General features: G+C 48.3%; 1 protein-coding gene across 1 annotated transcript in view; it reads left to right on the forward strand.

Annotated features, from left to right (window-relative positions):
• The first annotated feature begins 2778 nt into the window (after positions 1–2778).
• Col23a1 (collagen type XXIII alpha 1 chain) overlaps positions 2779–24268 on the forward strand; it is a 295946-nt gene continuing 274456 nt past the window's right edge. The window contains exon 1 of the mRNA XM_021212924.1: positions 2779–3238. Within this exon, the coding sequence (XP_021068583.1) occupies positions 2978–3238 (261 nt within the window). The 5' untranslated portion in view covers positions 2779–2977. The remainder of the gene's footprint in view (positions 3239–24268) is intronic.

Here is a 24268-nt window from a genome sequence, read left to right on the forward strand (position 1 = left end):
TCTGCCATATAGTTTTACTAGTTTTAAACAGAGTAGAGCTAGATGGTCCCCTTGAGTCCCTGCTTTTTAAAAAGCTGAAGACCAAGGGTCGAAAGGGGAAGTAGTTTGTTTCAGTTACACTGCCAGCTGGCAGAAGACCTGGTGACTTCAGTGACAATCTCACCATGTAATTGAAGCTCTGTTCCTTAAAACCTTAGAGCTTAATTTAAATGTTGGGAGAGGTGGCTGGAAGTAGTTACATGGAGTCCTGCATTCTTGAGCAGCATTGTGAACACATTCAGACCCTTCAGTTAGCTGTGTTACCCATGAGTGTCAGTTGTTGGAACGCAGTGCACATTTCTGTTCCAGCAGCAAAGGAGTATGGTCAGGTGACCCATATATTTCCCTCCCCCACCCCCCGGTATGAAAGCAGCCTCCTAGTTACTCTTTCAGCCTCCTGTATAGAAGTCAGGATGGGAAGCAGCAAGACAGAGCTCAAACTTAGTGGGTCCCTTGCTCTGAGCATGCATAGCCCAGAGATGGGAGAAGAGCAACCGCTCATTGATGGGGTCACTCTTGCTTCTATTCCTAGGCTCTTGGACATATTCTTATTGGGAACATGGATGGCATCATAGAGAAGTGCCCTGATTTAATTATGTACCATATCCCAAAAGGGTACTGCACCCTTCCGAGTTACTATTTCTCCAGTGTCTTCCAAGGCTGCCTTCTTCAGGCTACTACAGGATACAGTACTAACCAGTGAGTCCACGGTCATGGGTTCACCTCACTTCCTTGGCTAATAAGTGGATCGATTGGTTGGGTGTGTTGGATGGGATTTTACACCTGTGGGTTGCCTGTTTCGTGAACATTGTGTAGGTGGCTGAGGCCCTGTAAATAGGAAAAACAGCTCATACCTGGAATAGTTATACTGTGAGGGACAGACCTCTGGCTTTTCCTGCATTGAGAGAGTCCAACATAATCCTGGTGGCTCGTTGGTCTCTGAGGAGAGCATAGAGGGGTAAGAGTAGATATCTAATAGGTTGATGCTCAGAGGCACCAGTAGCTCAGCGGAATGCATGATAGGTGGGTGCATATCTGCCCCTCTATCTGCTCTTTGTAGGGCTGCCTTCTACAGTTTGATTACTGGACTCCTGACCTGTAGGTTCAGCCAGTAGAGGTCTTCAGCAAGAGAGAGAATTTCTTCTTCCAACCCCTCCCCCCACCAAGCCATGGGTTGCTGAGGCTGGATCCACAACCAAAGGTCACAGCTCCTGGTGAGCAGACTTCTTATAGTACCTGACTTTCCACAGGCTGCCCAGCAGGCTTCTCTCACCAGTTCTGCTAGGGATAAGGGCCTTCCTACTACTGTGAGCCAGAGTGTGCTCCCTACCCCCCACTCCCTACCCCCCGCTGGCTTCCCTCCTTGCCACCATGAAGTCTGTCTACCATCAAGCTGGCTTCAATCACCTGTTCTGAGGATGCCGCCTTTCCTTCTAGGATCCCAACTGACAAGTAACTGTGTGTTTTCTTTCCTGCCTCTCCAATTGAGAACTGCAGACAGTAAACATATTTCTTGTCTCAATTCACTTACCCAGTGCTTATTGAACATCGACTGTAGGCCAGATAGTGTTCTGTAAGAAGACAGCGGTGCCTGAAACAAGAGGATACAGTTAAAAGGTAACTAGGACAGATGTCCCCATCTGATTAATCATGAAGGGGACTGAGGATGGGGCCGCCTCAGATTGGGCAGTCTGGGACAGGCTCTAGATTAGGCGCTTGATCTTCACAGTCTGAGAGGAAGGCTAATCCACATAGGTATCTGACGAGACTAAAGACCCAGGGAGCAATCGCCCTGTTCAATACACAGACTCTTCTAGAATGGAACAGTACCCATTAACACTGACACTGGTAGGTAATGGGGAATTGTAGTGAGAATGGGTGCTGTAATACGGTGTTGTCGTCTTTTCAGGGACTTCAGTAGACTGTCAGGTTTGCTTGACAAGAGGTTTTCACAGTATTTGTTGGGCACACGCCCAGTTTTCACACAGGGCCAAGACTGTATAACCACTACTGTAAACTTCACTTTACCTTGAGGCCACACCCTCCAACCCCAGGAAGCTTTTAGTTCAGAGGGTCTTGCCAGCCTGGTGCTTTCCCCTCTGAATTAGGGGAGTAGGAGTGTTGCTGGGTCTCAACAGGCTCTAAGAATACAGAATGGATAATGCAGCCACAGAAATTAAGAAGACAGCCACAGGAGAGTCAGGAAGGGAAGGTGGAAAATTGTTATCTAAAACCCACCCACCGCGTGTGCCCCTTACCAGGCTCCAAACTCAGGACTGACTCTTCTCAAAAGGGTGTCACAGGAGTTAATGCGACAGTTACTTGAGACCAGTTTTTGAGGTATAAATATGCCTTGTGGGGGCCTTGGCAGCTAAAACCTGGATTCCAACTTCAGTCTCTCTGGCCATCCCTCTAAGTGGAAGGCTTTCTCTTTCGGCCACCAAGCGGCGCTCAGCTACCGTCTAGAAAGAACCTCTAACTTTCCCACAGAGTTCCAAGTTTTGCTTTGCAAGTGTCAGAAAGGTCAATCTGCAAGTTTGGGGGAACACTCCCAAGGCTCGAACAGTGCCGCAATCCCAGGCGGCCTGCGGCAGAGCCGAGTACGGGCGTATAGGATCCCTCGGGTGGCAGCGGCGGGGTACAGAGGCTCACGCTCCGGGACCCGCTAGGCGAGGGCCGGGAGCTGCGAGGAGCTGATGAGCGCCGGGGGGGCCCCCCTCCCGCCCTCCCCGGCCGGCCGCTCCTCCCCTGGGTGGGTCCCCGCGCCTTTTCTGGCGGGGTCTATTTGCATAGAAGGAACTGCCCGCAGTGGCCGCTGAGTCTGAGCGGGCGGCTAGGGGGGCGTGCGCGATCCGCGGCCGCCCGGACGCCGAGCCCCGCAGCCGCCGACCTGGAGCCGCCCCGGGCCGCAGCGCCAACGCAGAGCCAGCCGGTCGCCATGGGCGCGGGCGAGCGCGCGGCGGGCGGAGGAGGCGCGCAGGACCCCGGCGCGGGCTGCGGGGCGCGGGCGCTGGGCGCGCTGTGCCTGCTGCTGTCGGTGGGCTCTGCAGCCGCCTGTCTCCTGCTGGGAGCCCAGGCGGCCGCCCTGCATGGCCGAGTGGCGGCGCTGGAGCAGGAGCGCGAGCTGTTGCGGCATGCCGGGCCGTCCGGAGCCCTGGCCGCCTGGGCCGAAACGCACCTGGAGCGCCTGCTACGGGAGGTGAGGGCGCGCGATCGCCGGCCGGGGGATGTTCCGCTTCAGGAGGGGGTGTAGGGCTGCGGGGGCGGCGTTGATCGTCACCTTCGGGAGCGGGGCTCACTTAGTGGATTGCACTGGGGTCGCTGGTGGTGAAGGGTCCTGCTGTCCAGCTTCTGTGCCGGGACTTGCTTCTGCAGGAAAAACAACTCAAAGGGCTGTTTAGGAAACACTAAGGAGCTAGGGTAAGGAAAGACCTTGCGGGTAACAACAGTCCTGAGTGCGGCATCTCTACTGAAGTGTGTGATCAGACCCACAGCCTCCCGCCTGCTCTCAGCGCTGTAGATACTAATGAGGCTCTTGCGTCCCCAAGGCTAGTCTGCCTGAAACAGTCCGGGCCACATCAAGGCTCAGGCCAGCCCTTCCTCTATGCCCGGGAAGGTTGGGCTGGGAGCGGCTCTGGCCTAGATATGCTGTGTTCCTTAGCTGGCCCACTAAAACCGTGCATCGAAGTCTAGGACACAGCTGAGTTAACTGCCTCTGTGCGCATTTGGCTGTGTGGTGATCTCCACGGCCCATTTCAAAGCCTCTTAGGTTTGTTTTCTGAGGGTTAAGACTCTTGTTTTGAGCCTGCCCTGGTGGCATCTGTAATTCCAGAATTTAGGAGACTGAATTGTGTGAATCTCTCTACAACTTGGGGGCTGGCTTAAACTATATAGTTGAGATGCAGGTCCAGCCTGGGCTACAGAACGAAACATACATACATACATACATACATACCAACAGCTGGGCATATTGATGCACACCTTTAATTCCAGCACTTTGGAGGCAGAGGCATGAGGATCTCTGAGTTTGAGGTCAGCCTGTCCAGGACAGCCAGAGCTATATAGGAAGACCCTGTCTCAAGAAATCAAAACAAACAAAAACAAAAACAAAAACAAAAAAGATGGCCACTGTATGCTTGGACTTCTGATCTTCTGTCTACTGATACTCTCGTCTGATAATACCTTGGTCAGAACCTCTACCCTCTGTGCAGCAAGTCTCTTGCCTGTAGAACTGTGGCAGACACCAGAACACTACAGTTTCTCTCGGCTCTGCCTCCCTAATAGGAATGATTCTCCTCCTCCTGGAGGAGGTGGTTGCCCCAGATCTAAAGGCGGGGGTGGGGGCAGGGAGTCGATCCTAAGGACAGTAGAAAATGAACCTTGCTTGGGGGAGAGGCAGCAGGGGACAGATGTACTACCTACCACCCATTCCCTACGCTGTGCCCTGCTATGGTCTTTGCTACTTTACTGAGCTGTGCAGTGCTAGGGGCACAGCTCAGGGAGAAGGCTGGCTTAGATCATGCAAGTCCTTGAGTTAGACTCCTAATATCAGATATTGAGCTGTGTGCCCAAGGTGGAGTGGATTTGGGGTTTAAAAGGTAATGGAAGAAGTCTAGACCTAACTTTCCTGTTTCCCACAGCTCCTTAGTCACTTTAAGATAAAGCCAACATTACCTCTCCTCCTTGGTTCTGGGCAAAATCGCTGCTTTCTGAATGATTTCCTCTCCCTTCTTTAAAGTGCCTGCAGAAGGGAGAACTCTGCCCCAAGCCCTACCAGCAACTTATGGCTTTATAAACTGCCACCCACTATCCTTTGTCAGCTCCCTAAAGGTCAGTGGCAGAACTGCTTTGTGGAGGTCCAGTTACTCTCTACCTGTGAATACCCCAACCCACTGTCACTTCTATTGGGAAGAATAAACCACAGCCATGACCAGGAAACCAAAAATCCCTGAAAGACCTTTGTTTGAGGAGCTCACAGGCTGTGTGCTTACTAATACAGATGGATTTGTGAGGAAGCATCCATACCCCTCCCCAACCCCCAGGATTGCTAATACCTTAGATAGATAGATAGATAGATAGATAGATAGATAGATAGATAGATAGATAGATAGATAGGTAGGTAGGTAGGTAGGTAGGTAGGTAGGTAGACAGACAGACAGACAGACAGACAGACAGACAGGCAGACAGACCTGGGGCCTTGCATGCACCCTGCTACTGAACTAGACCTCTAGCCCAGGTCTTGGTTGTTTTTTGTTGTTGTTTTTTTTTGTTTGTTTTGTTTTTGACTTTTTAGTCTCTTCCCCTTCCTCCTGTTCTTTCCCCCTCTTCTTCCTCCTCCACTTCCTCTCTCCTCTTTCCACATCTTCCTCCTTCCTCTTCCTCTTCTTCCTCTCCATTCTTTTTCTTCTTCCCCCTTCTGTTTATCCCTTTCCATCTTGCTTTCACCCTTCCTTCTCTTTTTCTTGAAATAATTATTTATTTTTGAGATAGTCTTGCTCTACATAGTGCTGGCTTGTGTGGGACTCACTATGTAGCCTAGGCTGGCCTCAAATTTGCAGTCCTCCCCCTGCTTCTGTCTCCAGAGGGCTGAGAGTATAAGCATGTGCCACCATGCCCAACCTCATCCTTTCTGTCCCCTTCCCTGAGGCAGTCTTTCTTGTTACGTAGCCCCAGCTAGCCTTGAACTCAGTGTTGTCTTCCTACTCTTGACTTCAAAGGCAAAGGGAGGAAAGAAAAATCAGGTCCTGATATCTACTGTGTCTATGCATTGAGAATCTGCTGTGTCCTTCATCACACTGTGCTGGGGCTGTGCATCCATGTCTGAGACACTTTGTGCTTGGAGAGTAGACTGTGGGCTGGGAGTGTAGACTGTGGGCTGGGAGTGTAGACTGTGGGATGGGAGTGTAGACTGTGGGGTGGGAGTGTAGACGGCGGGCTGGGAGTGTAGACGGTGGACTGGGTGTGTAGACTGTGGGCTTGGAGTGTAGACTGGGCTGGGAGTGTAGACTGTGGGCTGGGAGTGTAGACTATGGGCTGGGAGTGTAGACTGGAATGGGAGTGTAGATTGTGGGATGGGAGTATAGACTGTGGGACGGATGTGTAGACTGTGGGCTGGGAGTATAGACTGTTTGCTGGGCATGTAGACTGGGATGGGAGTATAGACTGGGATCAGAGTGTAGACTGTGGGCTGGGAGTGTAGACTGTTTGCTGGGCATGTAAACTGTGGGATGGGAGTGTAGACTGTGGAATGGGAGTGTAGACTGGGATCAGAGTGTAGACTGTGGGCTGGGAGTGCAGACTGTGAGATGGGAGTGTAGACTGTGGGATGGGAGTGTAGACGGTGGGCTGGGAGTATAGACTGTGGACTGGGCATGTAGACTGTGGGCTAGGAGTGTAGACTATGGGCTGGGAGTGTAGACTGTTTGCTGGGCATGTAAACTGTGGGATGGGAGTGTAGATTGTGGGCTGGGAGTGTAGACTGTGAGCTGGGAGTGTAGATTCTGGGATCAGAGTGTAGACTGGGATCAGAGTGTAGACTGTGGGCTGGGAGTGTAGACTGTGTAATGGAAGTGTAGACTATGGGCTGGGAGTGTAGACTGTGGGCTGGGAGTATAGACTATGGGCTGTGTGTGTAGACTGTGGAATGGGAGTGTAGACTGGCTCCTCTCCCTTCCTGAGTCATAGACGACCCAGCACCAACACTTCAAGGTTTTTTGCCTGCTGGGGGTTGTCTCTAGTGACAGGGCCACACTCTCCCTGGATGCCATTTGGTTCCTCCTGCTGTTCAATATTTCTGGATGAGAAGTGCACACACTGATCAAGACAAGAGATGTGTGGGAGGCACTTTATGAGGAGCCCACAGCCAGCTCGACCTATGTGTGTAGATAGTTTTCTAACCATTAGGAAGGGAGGATAAATCCTTACCAAACTGAACATCTCTTTAGGAAAGGATCCCTTCACTCAGTGTGTTTCCCAGCTTGCTTTGTTCCCCGGGAAGCCCCCTTTAAAGTCACCACTGAAGTAGCTGTGCATACACCAGTGCCTGCTGCTTGCTCTTTATCCAATAAAGTCGCATGCAGAGGATCTGAGGCAGAAACCATGTCCAAATTTTTAAAAAAGAAATTCTTGCCAAAAACACACAAGTTCAACGTCAGGGGGAAAAAAGAGTCAACAAAAGCCACTGTTTATAGGGGACCCTCTGTCCTTGTTCCCTTGGGAACAGAACCATGACATCAGTTTTTCTGGGGGCTGGCTGATGTGCCTGATAACATAGCTACAGAAGAAATATTCATGTTCTCTCCTGATTATCGAAGGACCCCTTCTTGCAGTATATATGGGAAAGAAGTGACTTTCAGAATATCAAAACAAGATTTCTAAGCAAGAGCCATTAAAGGCAGTATCTTTAGTAGGATCTAAAAATATTCATGTGAAACCAAACATCTCCTATTCTGCTTTGAAAGTGACTTAAGTAACTGCCCAATTAATCACCCGCTCTGCAATTACACCTCCAGCTACAGTGTTGCAGAAGCTGAGAATTCAGAATGCATAGCTTTCATACTGCAGTGAGAAACTTAATGCAAAGGATTAAAGCAATATTTGGTTGTGTTCAGAGGAGGCCCTTTCCAGCTTAGAATGGATTTATTGTTGGCTCTTGGCCTTCTATTGTCTGGACCAATCAGTTTGAAAACAAGGAAAGCCCAGAGAGTTGGATAAAACTCAAGTTCTCTCTTTCCTATGTAGATTGGTTGCATTGCTGTCAGATGCAGAATCCAGTGTGACTTTCTCAGCCTCTCTGGTAGCCAGCTTGTCGGGGGCTGCTCTGTGGGGGTCTCTGCTAATACAGATGCCTGGAATTGAAGTATAAATCAGCTCTGATTTGTTTCCTTGACATTTCCTGGCTCCTAGCCCCCACCCCCAAAGAAGTTTCCTTCCAATTACTTCCTGGCACACTTACTTTCTCTCTCTGCTTTTTGTGCTGGCCTTAAAACATTTTTTTTAAAATGCTGCCATTTGGGAGAGCGTCACAATAATAGCAACTTGTTTAGAAGAAGCCAAGTGTGTGGGGTGTTCTCTCCAAAGACACTTTATAATTGTTGAATTGGTCCTTTCCAGGCTGACTTTGAAGATGGCGGGCAAGGCCAGCTCCTAAAAGGGCACTGGGGTGCTGTGGAAGCTGACTAGATGCTACCAGGGGACCAAGCAGAAGGGTGCTGCACGTGGTGCTCACCCCAAGAAGGGAGTTTGAGACCTGGCCCTGATCTTTATAAGCTGTTATCTGACTTCTGCAAACTCCTTCCCTAAAGCCTCCCTTTTCTAATGTGGTCGGTCATCTGACAGCACAGTAATGAGAGTGAGCAAGCCGATGCCCAGAGCACTCCTGGCTGATGTGGATCGAGGTATCCCTCAAGGCTCATGCATTGAGAGCCTTGATGCCAGGATGCCAGTGCAGGGAGGTGGCGTGGGCTTTGAAGAAATGCTGGGGCCTAATTGAAGTCCTTAGGTCAATCTTAGTCATGCCAATATAGGTCCCCATCCTGTTCTGGCTTTCTGATTGCACTGTGATTCAGTCTCCCCTCTCATCCTCTGCCTCTCTCTCTTCCTCTCTCCCTCCCTGCCATCCTACCATCTGCCAGTAAACCGTGACCAGAGGCAAAAAAGAAAGAGGCTGCCCGATCTTGCACTTTCAGACTACAAAACTGTGCAAAACCTTTGTTCTTTATAAAATAGCCTGTCTCTAGTATTTGATTATAATAATGAAAAACAGACCAATAGTCAGACAAGGTCTCAGTCTGTAACTCAGACTGACTTTGAACTCACTGTATACCCTAGGCTGACCTCAGAGCTGTCATCCTCCTGAGTCAACACCCTCAGTGCTGGGATTGTGAGCATGCGCCATCACGCCTGGCAGTAGATATGCTTTCAATGGCAGGTAATGGAATGTCTGATGTGGTCACTTAACCATGAGAATTGTTAACCAGCAGCATTGGATTGTCTGACATGGAAGCCGGGAATACAGCAGATTGGGGCAGTTCATGGTCCATATTGGGCACCAGATTCTGCTGGCAGTTTCCTGTCTCCCAGGGCCCTGAGCTGCAGTTCGCTTGACACCAAACGGCCAAAGTAGGGGATGGAAAAGAAAGAGTTACCCTCCTGAGAACTTCCTCCTAGGATTTAAATCTAGAGGAAACACTGGAAGCTTCGTTCAGCAGAATTCCCCTGTGACAGTCAGGCAGAATTAGGTCACATGACCATGGTCACCCTTTCACTGGTGAGGGTAATGAGCTGCCAACCTGGGGGCTTCGATCAATCTGGATTCATCCCTTGGGGCTGGGCTGGTTGCCACTGGAATAGAATTGAGGCTTTATTAGGAAGGAAGAGGACTGGGGTGAGTGGGGAGCTGGAGTGACCAGCGGTGACAACCAGGTGCTAACTGTAGCTGCTGCCACTCTGGAGCCCGGGAGCAGTGGTGTGTCACCTTCTCACAGTTCTCAGAACCCCATGTTCCCAAACACTTGGGTCCCACCTCCACTGACAGATGTGTTGTTTCTTGGGACCTTGCTGCCCACATGTGACTCTTGTCCTACCAGAATCAAAGAGAACATACGTGTTAGACGTCTTCCTGGCGCGTTCCCGTGCTTAGTAGTTGTGTTCGTCTGCTTTCTGTCAGCACAACGAAGTGTCGGAGGCTTGGTTGTTTATAAAGAGAAAAGGGTTATAGAGTCACAGTTTTGGAGGTAGAGAGTCCCGATAGAATGGCACTTGCTTTTGTGGAGACCTCTGATGGCATTGCATCGTGTCAGACCTGGTAGAGGAGAGCCAAACAAAAGTGGGGAGAAGAAGCCAGAGCACAGAGGAGTTCTTGTAACAACTCTTTCTCATGAGATTAACACAGAGGTCCACTGAAATACTCTAATCCCATCCAAGTGTGCCATCTCCAGTGACTTAAGGACTCTCACTAGTCCCTACCTCTTTTTTCTCTCCCCTCCCCTCAAGACAAGATTTCTCTGTGTAGCCCTAGCTGTCCTGGAACTCACTTTGTAGACCAGGCTGAACTCAAACTCAGAGATCTGCCTTCTTCTGCCTCCCAAATGCTGGGGCGAAAGGCTTATTTCTTAACATGACCACACAGGGGTCCAAGCTTAGGACACGTAAGATCTTGGAGGTCTTTAACCCTTGACTGGACTGTCATGCTGAGGGCCTCTAACTCTCTGTTCCCAGCGTTTGCAGAGAATGGCATCACTTCACATCATGGTTGAAGTGGAAGTGGCTGCAGGCCGAGGTCCAGCCAATCTGAGCACTGAGATTCACCAAATGAGCTCTGCCTGTCTCTGCCCAGTGTGCCCAGGCAGCTCTGCCCATCTCCCAGCCCTGCTTCCCAGGCTGTAGACCACTGCAAACATTGCCATGTGTGCTTTGAATCCTGCAATAGAACAGGTCATGGTCTCCATGGCAGTGTCTGTCTCTTTTACCCTTACCAAGTATGGCTATTTGTTTGTTTGTTTGTTTTATTTGATTACATTGCAGTCATGATGCAGAGAGATGAATGCTGGTACATAGCTCTCTCTGTCTCTCTCTGTCTCTCTGTCTCTGTCTCTCTGTCTCTCTCTCTGTCTCTGTCTCTGTCTCTGTCTCTCTCTCTCTCTCTCTCTCTCTCTCTCTCTCTGTCTCTCTCTCCCTCTCCCTCTCTCCAGGACTGGTCCTATCTTCATTTTGGGTTAACCTAATCTAGATAATTTGTCACATTCTTATCTAGAGACGTGTATTCCTTCTGTGATTGGCCTTGGACTCTTGCCCCTTCTGCTCCACCTCCCAAGTGCTGAGGTTCCCGGTGTGTGCCACCCTACCAAGCCAGCATGATCTTCTTCAAGTCAACCTTTCTATATCCTTTGGGTCCTGGACCTTCCACCAATATAACAGAGCCACTCTCCACTGAGGAGGGATAGCTCAGATTTCAAAAGGCTTCATGGTTTGGATATCCTAGAACTCGGGGGTACATATCTGCTCGGGCACAGCAACAGGTGTCTTGATCTGGGGCTTAAGTCAGTTCCATATTTCTCAGGGACATCCTCAGTGTCCTCAGGAGATGTCGCAGAAGCTTCCAGAAGCTTCAGACCTACCCTCACAGCATCAGAGTTTCTTTTCTGCAACAGTATTGACAGGGATTCCCTAACTGGCTCTGAGAATCCACTATGAATTAACAATATTCACCAATGGGATTATTGTGCAGGACACTGAGCCCAGCTGGGCACCTCTCTGGTCGGCCAGGCTCTGGGTGGTGGGGGTGTATAGGGCCGTCCTCAGTGGAGAATGGAGAGGGAGGGGATGGCTCAAAGAATAATCCGGAGAGAGAGATTGGAGCTTTGGTGTACAGTCAACCTTGTTGGCTTGAAATTTGGATAAAGAAGGTTTTTTTAAATTTTCATTCATTCATTCATTCATTCATTCATTCAGTCAGTCAGTCAGTTAGTATGTGTGCTTTGTGTATGCATCCATGCACACCCCACAGTGCATATGTTAAAGTCTGAAGAGAGCTTTCAGGAGTCAATTCCTTTCTGCCTCTTGGGGGCCCTCAGCTCATCAGCTTGGTGGTAATCGCCTTTGCTCAATGAGCCATCTTGTCAGCTCCTTGTGTGTGAATTTCAGCCTAGGGCAGGTGCTGCGCCCAAGTCGTCTCTGCAGGAAGTGTTCTCAGGGGGAGGCCCAGCTTCTCTCCTGTCTGCTTGAGGAATCTCTGGGTAGTAGCCTGAAGACCAGGGACCAGTATGTCTGCCGTGGGAATGTCAGGAGGCCTAGGTTTGGGAGAGGAAAATGTCCACAGTGGATAGTCAGAGGCTAGCCCTGCTCACCGCTGTGTGGCCAGGGTAGCTGCCAGCCCCCCTGTCCTCTGGATGTGAGGTAGTATTTGGGCCCTTGCTGGGCCACAGCCATGGGGTTAGGAGAGGGAAGCCTGGCCTCTGTCACAGAGAAGCCATCCTACGACCCTTGCTTGACATAATGAACAACTCACAGGCCCTTGTTGGAGAGCACAAGGCCACCTCTAACCAAGGCCACCGTGGACAGTTGGAGGCCACCACACTGGATTTTTGCAGACAGGCCTCCAGTACTAGGAAGTAGCAGGGTAGAGCTGAGGAGCCAGAAGGCAAGCAGTGAGTGGGAAATGACTGAAGGGGACGTCACAGCAAAACAGCTCTTGCCAGACTGACCGGCAGGATTCTTACTGAGTACAGGCCAGGTGACCAGATGATGTCACTCGCCCAGGAGTGGGTGTCATAGGTTCGATCTTGAATGCCCCCTCAAGGCCCATCTGTCGAAACCTTGGCCAGTGACCTGTGGTGCCACTGGGAGCTGCTGGGACTTTTAAGGAGATAGAACCTCGTGGGAGGGAAAGTTAGGTCACTTTGAGAAGGACATTAGAATTTGTCCCTTCCTGTCTTTTTCTTTTTCTTCTAAGCTTTCATGTTATGACTGAGCCTTATCCATTATACTGTCCTCTCTATGATGTACTGAGCCTTCGCAGGCCCCAAACAAGGTCAATGTGGCTATGGACTGAAACATCCAAAATCATGAGCACCCTCTTTTTTCTATTTATTATTATTATTATTATTATTATTATTATTATTATTATTATTTCATCTTCATCCTCTTCTTCCTCGTCCTTGTCTTCTCCTAAATGCATCCTTTTAAGATTTATTTATTTTTATTTGTAAGTTTGTGTGCTAGTATGCACATGTATATATGGGCACTCACAAAGTCCAGAAGAGAGTGTTGGATCCTCTGGAGTTACAAAATGTTGTGAACTTCCTAATGTGGGTGCTGGGAACTGAGCCAGGACCTCTGCAAGAGCAGCAAGCAGTCTTTACACATGAGCCTTATCTCTGCCCCCCCCTTACTTACCTTTTTAAGAGTTTATTTTATGTTTAATTATGTGCATGCGAGTATGTCTCTGTGTGGATATGTACGTATGGGTGCAGCTGCCTGCAGAAGCCAGAGGTGTTGGATCCCCGAGGAACTGGAGTTACAGGGTTACAGGGTTACTGGAGTACAGGTCGTGAGCCACCTGATGTGGGAGCTGGAAACTGAACATGGGTCTCCTGGAAGAGTAGAACGTGCTCTTAACTGTAGAATTGTTTCTCCAGTCCACCATTATTTTGTATATATTATCTGTATACAGATATCTGTATACATGATCTGTATCCAGAAAGCTGCCTCACACCGGGGCCCTACTTCCGATCGGTAACTCCTTAGTGCATCGACAGTTCTTTGCTAGAGGTTGGATTTTACCAGGACATGGACATATGGGTCTAGCCGGCATTTCAGGAGCCTGCCTCGAGTTCAGCCAAGCAGGACTACTTTGTCAGTTCCAAGCCCTGGCTCCTACTGGCCTGTTTAAATTTGTTTTATGGCACTGAGGATTGAGCCCAAGGCTCGTGCATGCTCAGCGAGTGCCCTGCCACCAACCTACATTCCAGGCTGACTCCCACTGCCCTGTGCATTCAGGACCCATCAGAGCTGGGACAATCCTCCACTTTCAGAGAAAGCCTGTCCCTCATCCCAGGTTTCCACAAGCTTCTTGCTCTTTTCTTTAAATACCCTTTACCTGTTCCACAAAGCCCTGCCAGGTATGGGGGAGAACTGAAGCCCCTAAGATCAGACCTGCTGTTTTCACGCGGACATGTACGCAATCCTTCAGTTCCTGCCACTACTCCTCTCTTAATACTACCTCAATAGGTCCAGTCACAGCTTATCCCTGTGGGATTCGGAATCCCTGGATAGCAAAAGCCCTGTTGCTGGAGACTTTAGTGTAAGGCGGCATGGTATTTGCAATACAGCCGTCACACATCCTTCAGATCATCTCGAAATCCCTCACAACTTCTAATATGCTGTAAGGAGTTAATACCATGTATTGTTTAAGGATTAAAGGCAAAAGAAAGAGAAACCTGTACACATTTGGTACAGATGCAGCTTTCCCCTCGTGTTACTTATTACCGTGTGTGCTCATGGTGCGTGTGTGTGGACACATTTATATGTGGAAGTCAGAGAACTACATGGTGGGGTCGGTTCTCTACCTTTACATGGCGTGGTAGTTTAACTGTCAACCTGATGCCACCTAAGATCCCCTGGGAAGAGAACTCAGTGACTGTCTAGATCAGGTTGGCCTCTGGGCGTGTCTGTAGGGGATTATCTTTATTACCTTAATGGACTTGGAAAGATCCAGCATGAAAGTAGACGGCACCATTCCATGATTGGCTGAGCTGTATAGGGTAGAGATGGCCAGTGGAGCACGAGGCATGTGTGGTTTGTTTCCCTCCAGCCTTGGCTGTGGATGGGATAGGACGAGCTGTTTGAAGTTCCTGATGCCTTGACTTCCCCAAAGGAATGGACTGACAGGAAAGCAACCCTTCCTCCCTTAAGCTACCCTTTGTTGGGGGTATTTTATCACAGCAACAGAAAGCAGGCAAAACTGTCTGGGTTCTGCGGGTCAGACCGAACCCCAGAGTGTACAGCAATCAACCTTTGCCTGCTGAGCCATTTCACTGCACCCTTTGACCAGCATCTTCTATCCATGGTTTCTTGAACCAGCAAATACAGAACTTCAGATATAAGGGCTGAGCATGTTAGGAAACAATTGCACAAATGTGGCTATCTTTCTCCCAAAAGTGCCTCTTTTTTTTTCTCTTTTCTTTTCTTTTTCTTTTCCTTTCTTTTTTTCAGTCTCAAACCCTAGGCTCTTATTCTAGTACTGAGCCACCCCAGCCCTTACCTATAGATCTTTTTTTTTTTTTTTTCATTTTTTGAGACAAGCTCTCACTATGAGGCCTGGGTTGGCTTTGGGCACCTGCTCCACCCACCTCTACCACCCAAACGCTGGTATTATAAATGAAGTCATTGCACCTGGCTCCGAAACGTGTCTTGATTCAAAACAGGCCACTTTTCTGGTAATGATCACTCATCGCCCTGATAGGGGCTGCTGTTGTTTTGCATACACTCTTCCTTACAGTTATCCTCCATGGAGAGACTGAAGTTCAGCTCATTTAAAGAACGGAGCATATGCCATTTATATCTTGCTTGTATGCTTTTGAACTTTACATCAAAATTGTTTTACTAGACAACATGTGATCTTTGAGATTATTAATTTTTTCAACCTTTATTTATTTATTTATTTTTACATGCATGGGCATTCTGCCTGCATGTACGTCTGTATACCATGTGCATGGAGAGTCTGCAGAGGCCAGAAGAGGGCACTGGATGCTTTAACACTGGAGTTATAAGTGATTCTGAGCTACCATGTCGTGGCTGGGAATTGAACTCAGGACCTCTGGAAGAGCAACCAGTACTCTTAACTGCTGAGCCATCTCTCCAGCCACTTTATGGCCATGTTTAATGGCTACATAGTGTCCCCAAAAAAATCTGCATCTAACTACACACGTGGTATGTAGTAGTGAGGCCTCCTCCGTGTTAATGTCGGCCTAGGCTGGGGTGTGCTTCTGTGAGGAAAATTCTGTATATCCGCGTCTGTTATTCTTTGGAATGTAGGGTGACTTGATGAGGAGGAAGACTGTTCTTGAGGCTCTGAAAGGTTTATTTTAATTAATCTTATTTTCTTATTTATTTATTTATTTATTTATTATTTCAATGATAGGACCTTGTGGATGGCAGGCAAACACTTTATCACTGTGCTGATCAGTTTTTGTCACTTGTCACACCAGAGAAAAGAGAACCTTGGTTGAGGAATTGCCTTCATCAGACTGGCCTGTAGGCAACTCTATAGGGCATTTTCTTGATTAATGACCATCATGGGAAGGCCTGCATCGGGGGTGGTGGTTCTAGATAGTATAAGGAAGCCGGTTGAGCCAGCCATGGGAAGCGAGCCAGTGAGCGCCATCCTTGCATGACCTCTGCTTCTGTCCCCACCTCCAGGCTTCTGCCTTGACTTCCCTCGATGCTAGCTGGACAGTTTTTGTGTAAGCCAAACCACCCCGTTCCTGCCCCAGGTTCTATTGGTCAGTGCTTTAATGCAGAACAGAGCTAAGCAGGATAAGCATGGGGCTTTCTCCCCAGTCATTGTTTTAGCATAGTTGTCTCGACCTGTGTCCTCCCATGAGCCTCTGAGGTTAGTGCTCCGTTGTGGAGTCTTGCCTCCAGTCTCACGGTGGGCAACGTTGGTTTCCTGTCCTTATTTTTCATTTGTCCCCACTGAAAGCAGAAAGAGGCCTTTAATGGAAGATGGAAAGAACCACAGATTTCTTCCCAGAATCAGGCTGACCTTGTAAAATGGTATGTGTCAGGCATCAGGGCCTGTTCCATATTCAACTTCTTCCTTCCTCCATCCCTCCTTCCATCCTTCCCTCCTTCCCTCCCTCCCTCCCTCCCTCCCTTTCTCTCTCTCTCTCTTTCTTTTTCCCTTTTTCTTTCTTTCTTTTTCTTTTCACAACAGGGTTTCTCTATGTAGCCCTTACTGTTCTCGAACTCACTCTATAGACCAGGGTGGCCTGGAACTCACAGAGATCCACCCTCCTCTGCCTCTTTAGTGGTAAGATCAAAGGTATGTACCAATACCACTGGCCTATGCTTGACTTCCAATTATGAAGAAAAAAGTTAACTCAGTCTGAGGAAGTTCTCCAATGGCCACACACAACCTCCAGTTCTTGCTTGTCCTATGTATAGGTTAAAAATTCAGAGGACAACCTAAGGAAGTTGGTATGGGGGAGATTCCCTCCAAGAAGTCTGTCACGGTTTTGGGTACATAGTATCTGGGTTCAAACTCATATAGCCAGGCTTGCCTACATGTGTCTTTAACCACTGAACCATCCTGCCAGCCCAGCTTTAATCTGTAATTGTTGACACAAGTATTCAGAAAACATCTCTTCCTGATGTCCAGAAACATATTTTGGGGCTTAGCACAAACCACTGAGGAAAGAAGTAGGTTTGCAGATGGAGTTGAAAGAAAGTCACGGCACTGTGTGGCTTAGAGGAAGACAGCTGAGTCCCTGCCCCCATTACAACCCACAATTTCCATGCACTGCTGGGGATGAAACTTCCCTCCTCAAGGACAGTCACTCCACCACCAAACGACACCATGGCCCCTTTATATGTCCACCTGTGTGGATAGTTTTGCAGGTATGGCTCCCAGCTTCTCAATAGCATCTCCAGTGGCCTTTGAAAGAGTCACGCTCCCACAGAGGAGCAGAGACATCAGAACCTCTGAGGTCATACATCTGAACCCATTCCCCAGACTTCTTGCTCTGTGCCCTTTTCCCAGCCCTGTGACCGACCTTGCGGGGAGCCACCATCGAGTGCGGAGTAGCAGGGACAGCAGCCTGCTCTGCCAGTGTGCACAGCCTTTCGGACATCTGTAAGGGATGGATGTGTGGGGCGGTATGGAAAACGTTAGCCTTAAGCAGACCCAGGTTCCCAGCCCAGCCCTGCCATTTCCCAGCTGGGTGACTTTGAATAATTGACTTCTTCTAAACTTCAGTGTGCTCATCTGTTAAACAGGGACTGTAGTGCCTGCCTGGCATGGTTTCCGTGGGAGTAAAGTGGGAAGTGCTCTGTGCATTGTGAGCACTGGAAGAGCAAGCGCTCCTCCTTCCTTTATTGAGCCTAGAATGGCTGTATAGGCCTGTTGGCTAACTGGAGAGGAGTCTCGAGGTTACATAGCTGACCTTATTATGGTCCTTTAGCTGGGCATGGTGGTACACGCCTGTAACTCCAGCACTTAGGAAGAAGCCAAGGCAGCGTAGTAACAAGTTCAAGGGCAGATGGAGTCAGGTGTTTGAATTCACAGGGAGATGTTATCTCAAAATGCTCCAAACAAAACAACACAAACACCCTTAACACTGTGATTCTTTTAATATATGTATATTAAAATATATGTATATATATCACATATTTAATATATGTGATATATATACCTTTAGATTGTGAGTCCACAGGACTGAGAAGTGTTGGTTAGTAACATAGCAAAAGCAAACACAGAACTAACCTATTTTTCTGGGATTTTCTTTTCATTTGTGCAGAAGAAGAGACTTCCCGTGAAGTTAAAAAATCATATTTATGACCAAAAAATAACAGCCAACGTGCTCGTGGAAATAACTATGCATTTGCCACTGTGATGAGCACAACACTTGCTTCGACTGATAAGCTTGTCTGGCTCTGGGATCGCACAATGGAGCACACACACGCCTAAGTGCTCGTGATAAACCTGGGGAACCAAAGGCTTCACACATCTGCTTCAATTCACGTTTGTAAATGAGGGGATTTATTTTCCTGATGCAGCCAGGAAATCTGGGCTGAGAGGGCCAGGGCCAGGGTGCTCTCAGATGGGCAGTGTGAGTGTCCAAAAAGGAATTTATTTCCAACTTTTAGTTGTGAAACAAATCATAAAGCAATTAAAATGTAGAAGAAAAAAATCAATTTAAATAAAACTGACTCAAGTTTGGTCCTCCTGGGAAAACCACTCCACAGAGAAGCTGTGGTCTGTTCATCTGTGGGATGAAGGTCTGTTACCATTCTTTGTCTTCAGGCCTAAGTTGTGGTGCAGTCAATAAAGGGCAAGCCCATGGTGGCAGTGGGAAAGTCGTATGTGAGAGTGTGACATGATGTGAATGAGCAATCATATGTACAGGTGTGCTCATGAGTGTGCATGTATGTCTGTCTGTGCGAGGGTACCTGGGTGTGTGCATCTTTTCATGTGACCATATGCATGTGTGTTACTGTGTATGTGTGTGCGAATGCTTGCATGTGACTATTGCTATATTCCTCATGTGTGCGCATGGATGTGTGCGTGAGTGCACACATGCATAGTGGTGAGAGTTTGTGCATGTATGGGAGTGTTTGAGAGTTGGTCTGCATGTACCCACACAATGTGGGGGAGCTGCAGAGGAACCCAGCGGAGTGACCGGCGTGCGCCTACAGGTCTAGCCTATGCTCCTTCCACCCAGGTCCCCCAAGATCCCCCTTACACTGGGCCCTCTGTGCTTCCTTTGTGGACATTACAGTTGGCTTCTCTGGGCCTGGGGAAAGGGCTACAGAATCTGCCTCCCTGGGTTTCTGTGGGGATGCAGTGAGCTCTCTTTAGGTACACCCAGCAGGGTGCAGCAAAGCCCTGGGCCCCTTAAAACCCTCCCCTTGCCTTGCTAGCCTGGAGTCATGGTTCCAGGACTGTTAGTATCTAGTGGGGACCTCTTGGTGACCTCACTGGTTGTTCCCTAGTGCCAGAGGAAGTGGAAACACACTCGGTCCTGCTCGCTGGACCTCCCAGCCTCCTGACTCTTCCTCTTTTGAATCCTTATAGGTTCTGGAGAGCAAACAGTCAGGATGGGGGCCTGGGGGGGGGGAAGCTCTGTGAGACCTGGTCAGCATTAGTGTGCTAAGCTACCATGACAAAGCATCACGGGCTGGGTGGCTTGAAGAGCGGGGAATAGATTTTCTCTCAACTCTGGCGACTAGAAGTCTGGCATCACCATGTTGACAGGGTTGGTTCCTTCTGAGGCCACTCTTGGCTTGCACATGCTGTATCTGCCTGTCAGCTTTTCTCTGTGTGTGTGTGTCTGTGTCTCGGCCCCCTCCTTTAGGATCCTTGACTCCTTGGGTCAGGGTCTCACTTTATCTTACCTTAACTAACTCTCTAAGACCCCATCCTCAAACACAGGCATGTTCTGAGCTTCTAGGGATCAGGACGTAGAAACTTGGCGGGAAGGCTGTTTAGCCTATGACATCATCATGTTCAGGCTTGGCCTGGGAAAGGAGACGACACAGCACGTTTCTCCCAAAGCATGGTGACATGATGTGTTATCATCAGAGGTTATACACCAGAACCATGTAATCGATTTACAAGGAACCCACAATGTTTTGTATGTGTGCATATGCATTCAGGTGTGGGGGGAGCAAGATTGATATCAGCTCTCTTCCTCTGTAATAATCTACCTTTTTTTTTTTTAATTAAAATTAGATTTTAGGCTAGCTCCAGCTAGGTGTTGAACTTAGGTTATCACCTTTCCCCATTGAGCCTCTCATGAGCTCCTCACCTTCTATTTTTTGTTTTGTTTTTGTTTTTGTTTTTGTTTGGTTTTGTTTTTCAAGACAGGGTTTCTCTGTATAGCCCTGGCTATCCTGGAACTCACTCTGTAGACCAGGCTGGCCTCGAACTCAGAATTCCGCCTGCCTCTGCCTCCCGAGTGCTGGGATTAAAGACGTGCGCCATCACACCCAGCCATCACCTTCTTTTTTAAGACAAGGTTTCCCCTGAGCCTAGAGATCACCAGTGAGGTTAGACCAGCTGACTCTCAAGCCCTAGAAGCACCCTGTCATTCCCCCACACCCACACCCACTGCCCTCCCATTGCTAGATTGCTATCTTATACCTTCATACCTGGCTTTTCTTGAGTTTTAGGGATCAAAGCCAGATCTTTATCTTTGCATGACAAGCACTTTGCCCACTGAGGCATCTCACCAAAATTAAAACCTTTTAAGTAAACTGCATAGCTCTGTGTTCAGCTACAGTTATAGTTGTCCTCAACCACCTGCATCCTACCTCCTTGGATACAGGATGCTAGTGTGAGCTAGAAGCAGAGAACTGATGGTTAGAGATTTAGGCAGAGCCTGACAAGTGCCACAGACTATGGGGACCCTGACTGTCATACGGAGGAGGCTTAGCCTCTCTGTCTCCCGGCAGCCTGAGGGGGTCTCTTCAAGCAGCCAAATGCAGTGGTAAAAACCATCTATCCAGCAGGAGGGCCTCAGAAGGGATTTCTTCTGTCAGCTCCATGAAGAACCCTCACAGTGAGGCTGATGGGAAGTGATGCGTGCCCTTCAAAGTGAATGAATAGGAACGTGAATGGAGGCTACCCAAAGAACTGGATTTTGTTTGTAGACCACCCCTTTCAATACATTAGCATGCATTTGGGAACGAGCGGTCCTCAGGAAATCTGCCGGCTGATGTGGTTTGGAAGAGAGTCACTCAGCGAGCTGATGGGAGTCACTGATTAAACCCACATTCCTTCCAGAATAGTCTGGCAGCCTCTGCCAAATGCCTGGGCCAGCCTAGCTGCTCTCTAGTTTGTGTTTGCCTTTGCAGGGAGGTTTCACCTGGAGTGCGATCTGAAGTTCAGCGAGATGCTGACTGACCCCAGGACACCTGCCCTCTGCCTCCACAACCACCCAAGCCTAGGGCAATAGGAATGTGGAATGTTTTCATTGTTCCTTTTCTTAATTTGTGATTGACCTACAAGGACAGTTATTTAGTTAAATTGTACGAGTTGATACATTTAGACACATTTGCACACACGTTGGGAAGAATTTGATACATTTAGATATATTTGTGCTTTGGGAACCTTTCCAACAATCAAGTTCTTGCCTGTAGCTGTAACCCTCCAAATTTCTTCATGCTTGCTTGACGTTACTTCTTCCCATCCTTCTGCCAGCCAATCAAGAATCACAGGATTTCTGTTACTTTTGATTTGTTTCATATATATATATATATATATATATATATATATATATATATATATACCATTTATTTATTTAGTATGTGTAGCATGTATGTGGATACATGTCCATGTCTCTTTTTCCACATTGTAGATTCTGGGACCTGAATAAACACCTATACTTAGAAAACCAGACTTGCTGGCCCTTGTTTTGGTTTTTGAGATAGGATCTTACACCATCGCCCAGGCTAGCCTCAACTCACGTGTAGCCCAGGCTGGTTTCCAGCTCACAGTGATCTTCCTGCCCGAGTGCTGGGATTAGAGGCATGAGCAATCATGTCCAGCCAAGACCTCACTCCTTAAACCAGGTTAGCATAGGACTTTCTATGCATCCTGGAATGGACTTGAGTTTGCGGTGATGCTCCTCTCCTGGCCTCCCAAGTGCAGGCACTCCGGATGCAGCCTACCACACCTGGCTCTGGCACTCTGGATGCAGCCTATCACACCTGGCTCACAGTAAGAAACAACCAAGTTGTTCAGAACTGTTACGCTTCGCGTTCTCGTTAGCATCATGGGAGCATTTCAATATCCACGTCTAATTTTCTTTCACCTCTGGCTACTTCTCAAGATTTTCTCTTTATCATTGATTTCAAGCAGTATAGTTATAACATAGCTTATTGTAATTTTTTTATTTGTAATTTTGTTTTGAGACAGGATGTGGCTCACTGCTACTCTTCCCGCCTTATCCTCTCCATTCTGGGATTACAGAAATGAGTCACCACACCTAGCTAGAGGGAGGGAGGGAGGGAGATCTGCAGTTGTGCCTGTCATGTCAAACTTACAGAGGTCAGAGGACAGCTTTTGAGAGTTGATTCTCTGTCCCACCATGGGTTCCAGGGATCAAGCTCCAGTTGTCAGGCTTGTTCAGAAAGTGCTTTTACTTTCTGAGCCATCTTGCCATCCTTCAGCTAACTGTTCTTATTGCGTATTGTCTACTTTCTATTGTGATTCTTGGATAAATGGGTTTGTAGGGGGTTTGTTTTAAGATTTATTTTATTTGCATGAGTATACTGTAGCTGTCTTCAGACACACCAGAAGAGGGCATTGGACCCCATTACAGATGGTTGTAAGCCACCATGTGGTTGCTGGGAATTGAACTGGAAACCTCTGGAAGAGCAGTCAGTGCTCTTAACCACTGAGCCATTCTTCAGCCCGGGTTTGTAGTTTTCATCAAGTTAGAAAACATTCTTGAGCATTGCCTCTTCAAGTATTTCTTATTTCTGTCTCTCTCTTCTCCTTCTGGGGCTCCCACAGCATGTAGAAGCCCCAAGGTCCCCTTGCTCTTTTCTCTTTCTCCTCTTCCAGAAAGTTCTTGGTTCAATGTGGATGCTTTCTGTTGTCTCCTGGCTCACTGGTCTCTGCTTCTGCAGTCAATCTGCCATCAATCCCTCCGTCATGTTCTTCATCTCAGACTCGGCCATTTTCACTTCCAGGATTCTAATTTGGGTCTTTGTCATGTCCTTGGTGGCTCCCCTTCTGGAACACATGCACTCAGTTGCAGTAGTTGTTTTACATCTTCCTGTGCTAATTCCAACATCTGCAGCCATTGTGGGGTTTTTGATTAATTGATTTTTCTCATCCTGGCCCCGATTTTCCTGGTGGTAATTTCTATTGAGTGTTGGAGTTTTAAAGTTTCTATAAATATGCAGGAGCTTTTCTGTCACAGCTCGAGATGCAACTTTAGGGGCTGAGGGTGACGCTCAGTTGTTCTTTGTTTAAATTACATTTTAGTATGTGTGTATGTATTATGTGTGTATATGCCTGTGTGTATGTCTCTGTGGGTTCTCTCTCCCCCCCCTCTCTCTGTGTGTGTGTGTGTGTGTGCACATGCACGCATTCACATGTTTGTGTGTGAGGGTGTTCATGTTCCATGGCACATATGTGGAGGCCACAGGACAACTTGTTGGGGGTAGTTCTCTCCTTCTACCATGTGAGCCCCAGGACAACATTAAGCTCATTTTGTCTGGCTTGGCAGCCCATTTCTTTATGGTTGAGCCATCCTGAGTCCATAGCTCACTTTGAGGAGTACTTGCCAAGCACACATGACAAACCCCAACACTGCATCAACCCCCAGCACTGAGCATCATGGCTCATGCCGATACTTTCAGCTCTTGGGAGGTAAAGACAAAGAGATAGGGAGTTCAAGGTCATCCATAGCATCTTCAGGGTCTCCTTATCTACTTCAAGGTCATCCTTAGCTACTGAGGGAATTTAAGACCAGCCTAGAAAGAGCCTATCTCAAAACAAGCAAGGAAAAAATAACCTATAAAAAAACAAAACAAGAAATGTAGTTCAGTTTCCAATATAGTGAATTTGTCATGGGAGTGCATACAGATGTAGAGGCATTGGAGAAGGGTTCGGTATGGCCATTTGCTGCCAGGTGTTGTGTATGCCACAGTAGGCATGCTCTCATCAGCATTCCCACAAGCATGGTAAGGTACTGTGCTGTGATCACAGGGATGATGTCGTGAGTCAGAGGAACGTTTTAGTGCCATTACAATGTTACAGGAACACTTGTATATGCCCGTGTGGCGCATGACCTAACCTGAGACTGATTGTTCCTCCTGCTGAGGCAGGACCTTCCGGGTGCCTGATGTGGAGCACATTGTGGAGCACAGTGTGTTATGGAGTCCACTCCTGGACACAGTGCCCTTTGCTTCCCTGAGTGTGCTCCGGCTGCCATTTCCTGAGGTCCTTTGCAGTGGTTCTTTTCCCTACCCCGAGTAGTTTCTGCTCACCAGGGCT

Source organism: Mus pahari, chromosome 14, assembly GCF_900095145.1.
Source record: "Mus pahari chromosome 14, PAHARI_EIJ_v1.1, whole genome shotgun sequence".
Lineage (NCBI taxonomy): Eukaryota > Metazoa > Chordata > Mammalia > Rodentia > Muridae > Mus > Mus pahari.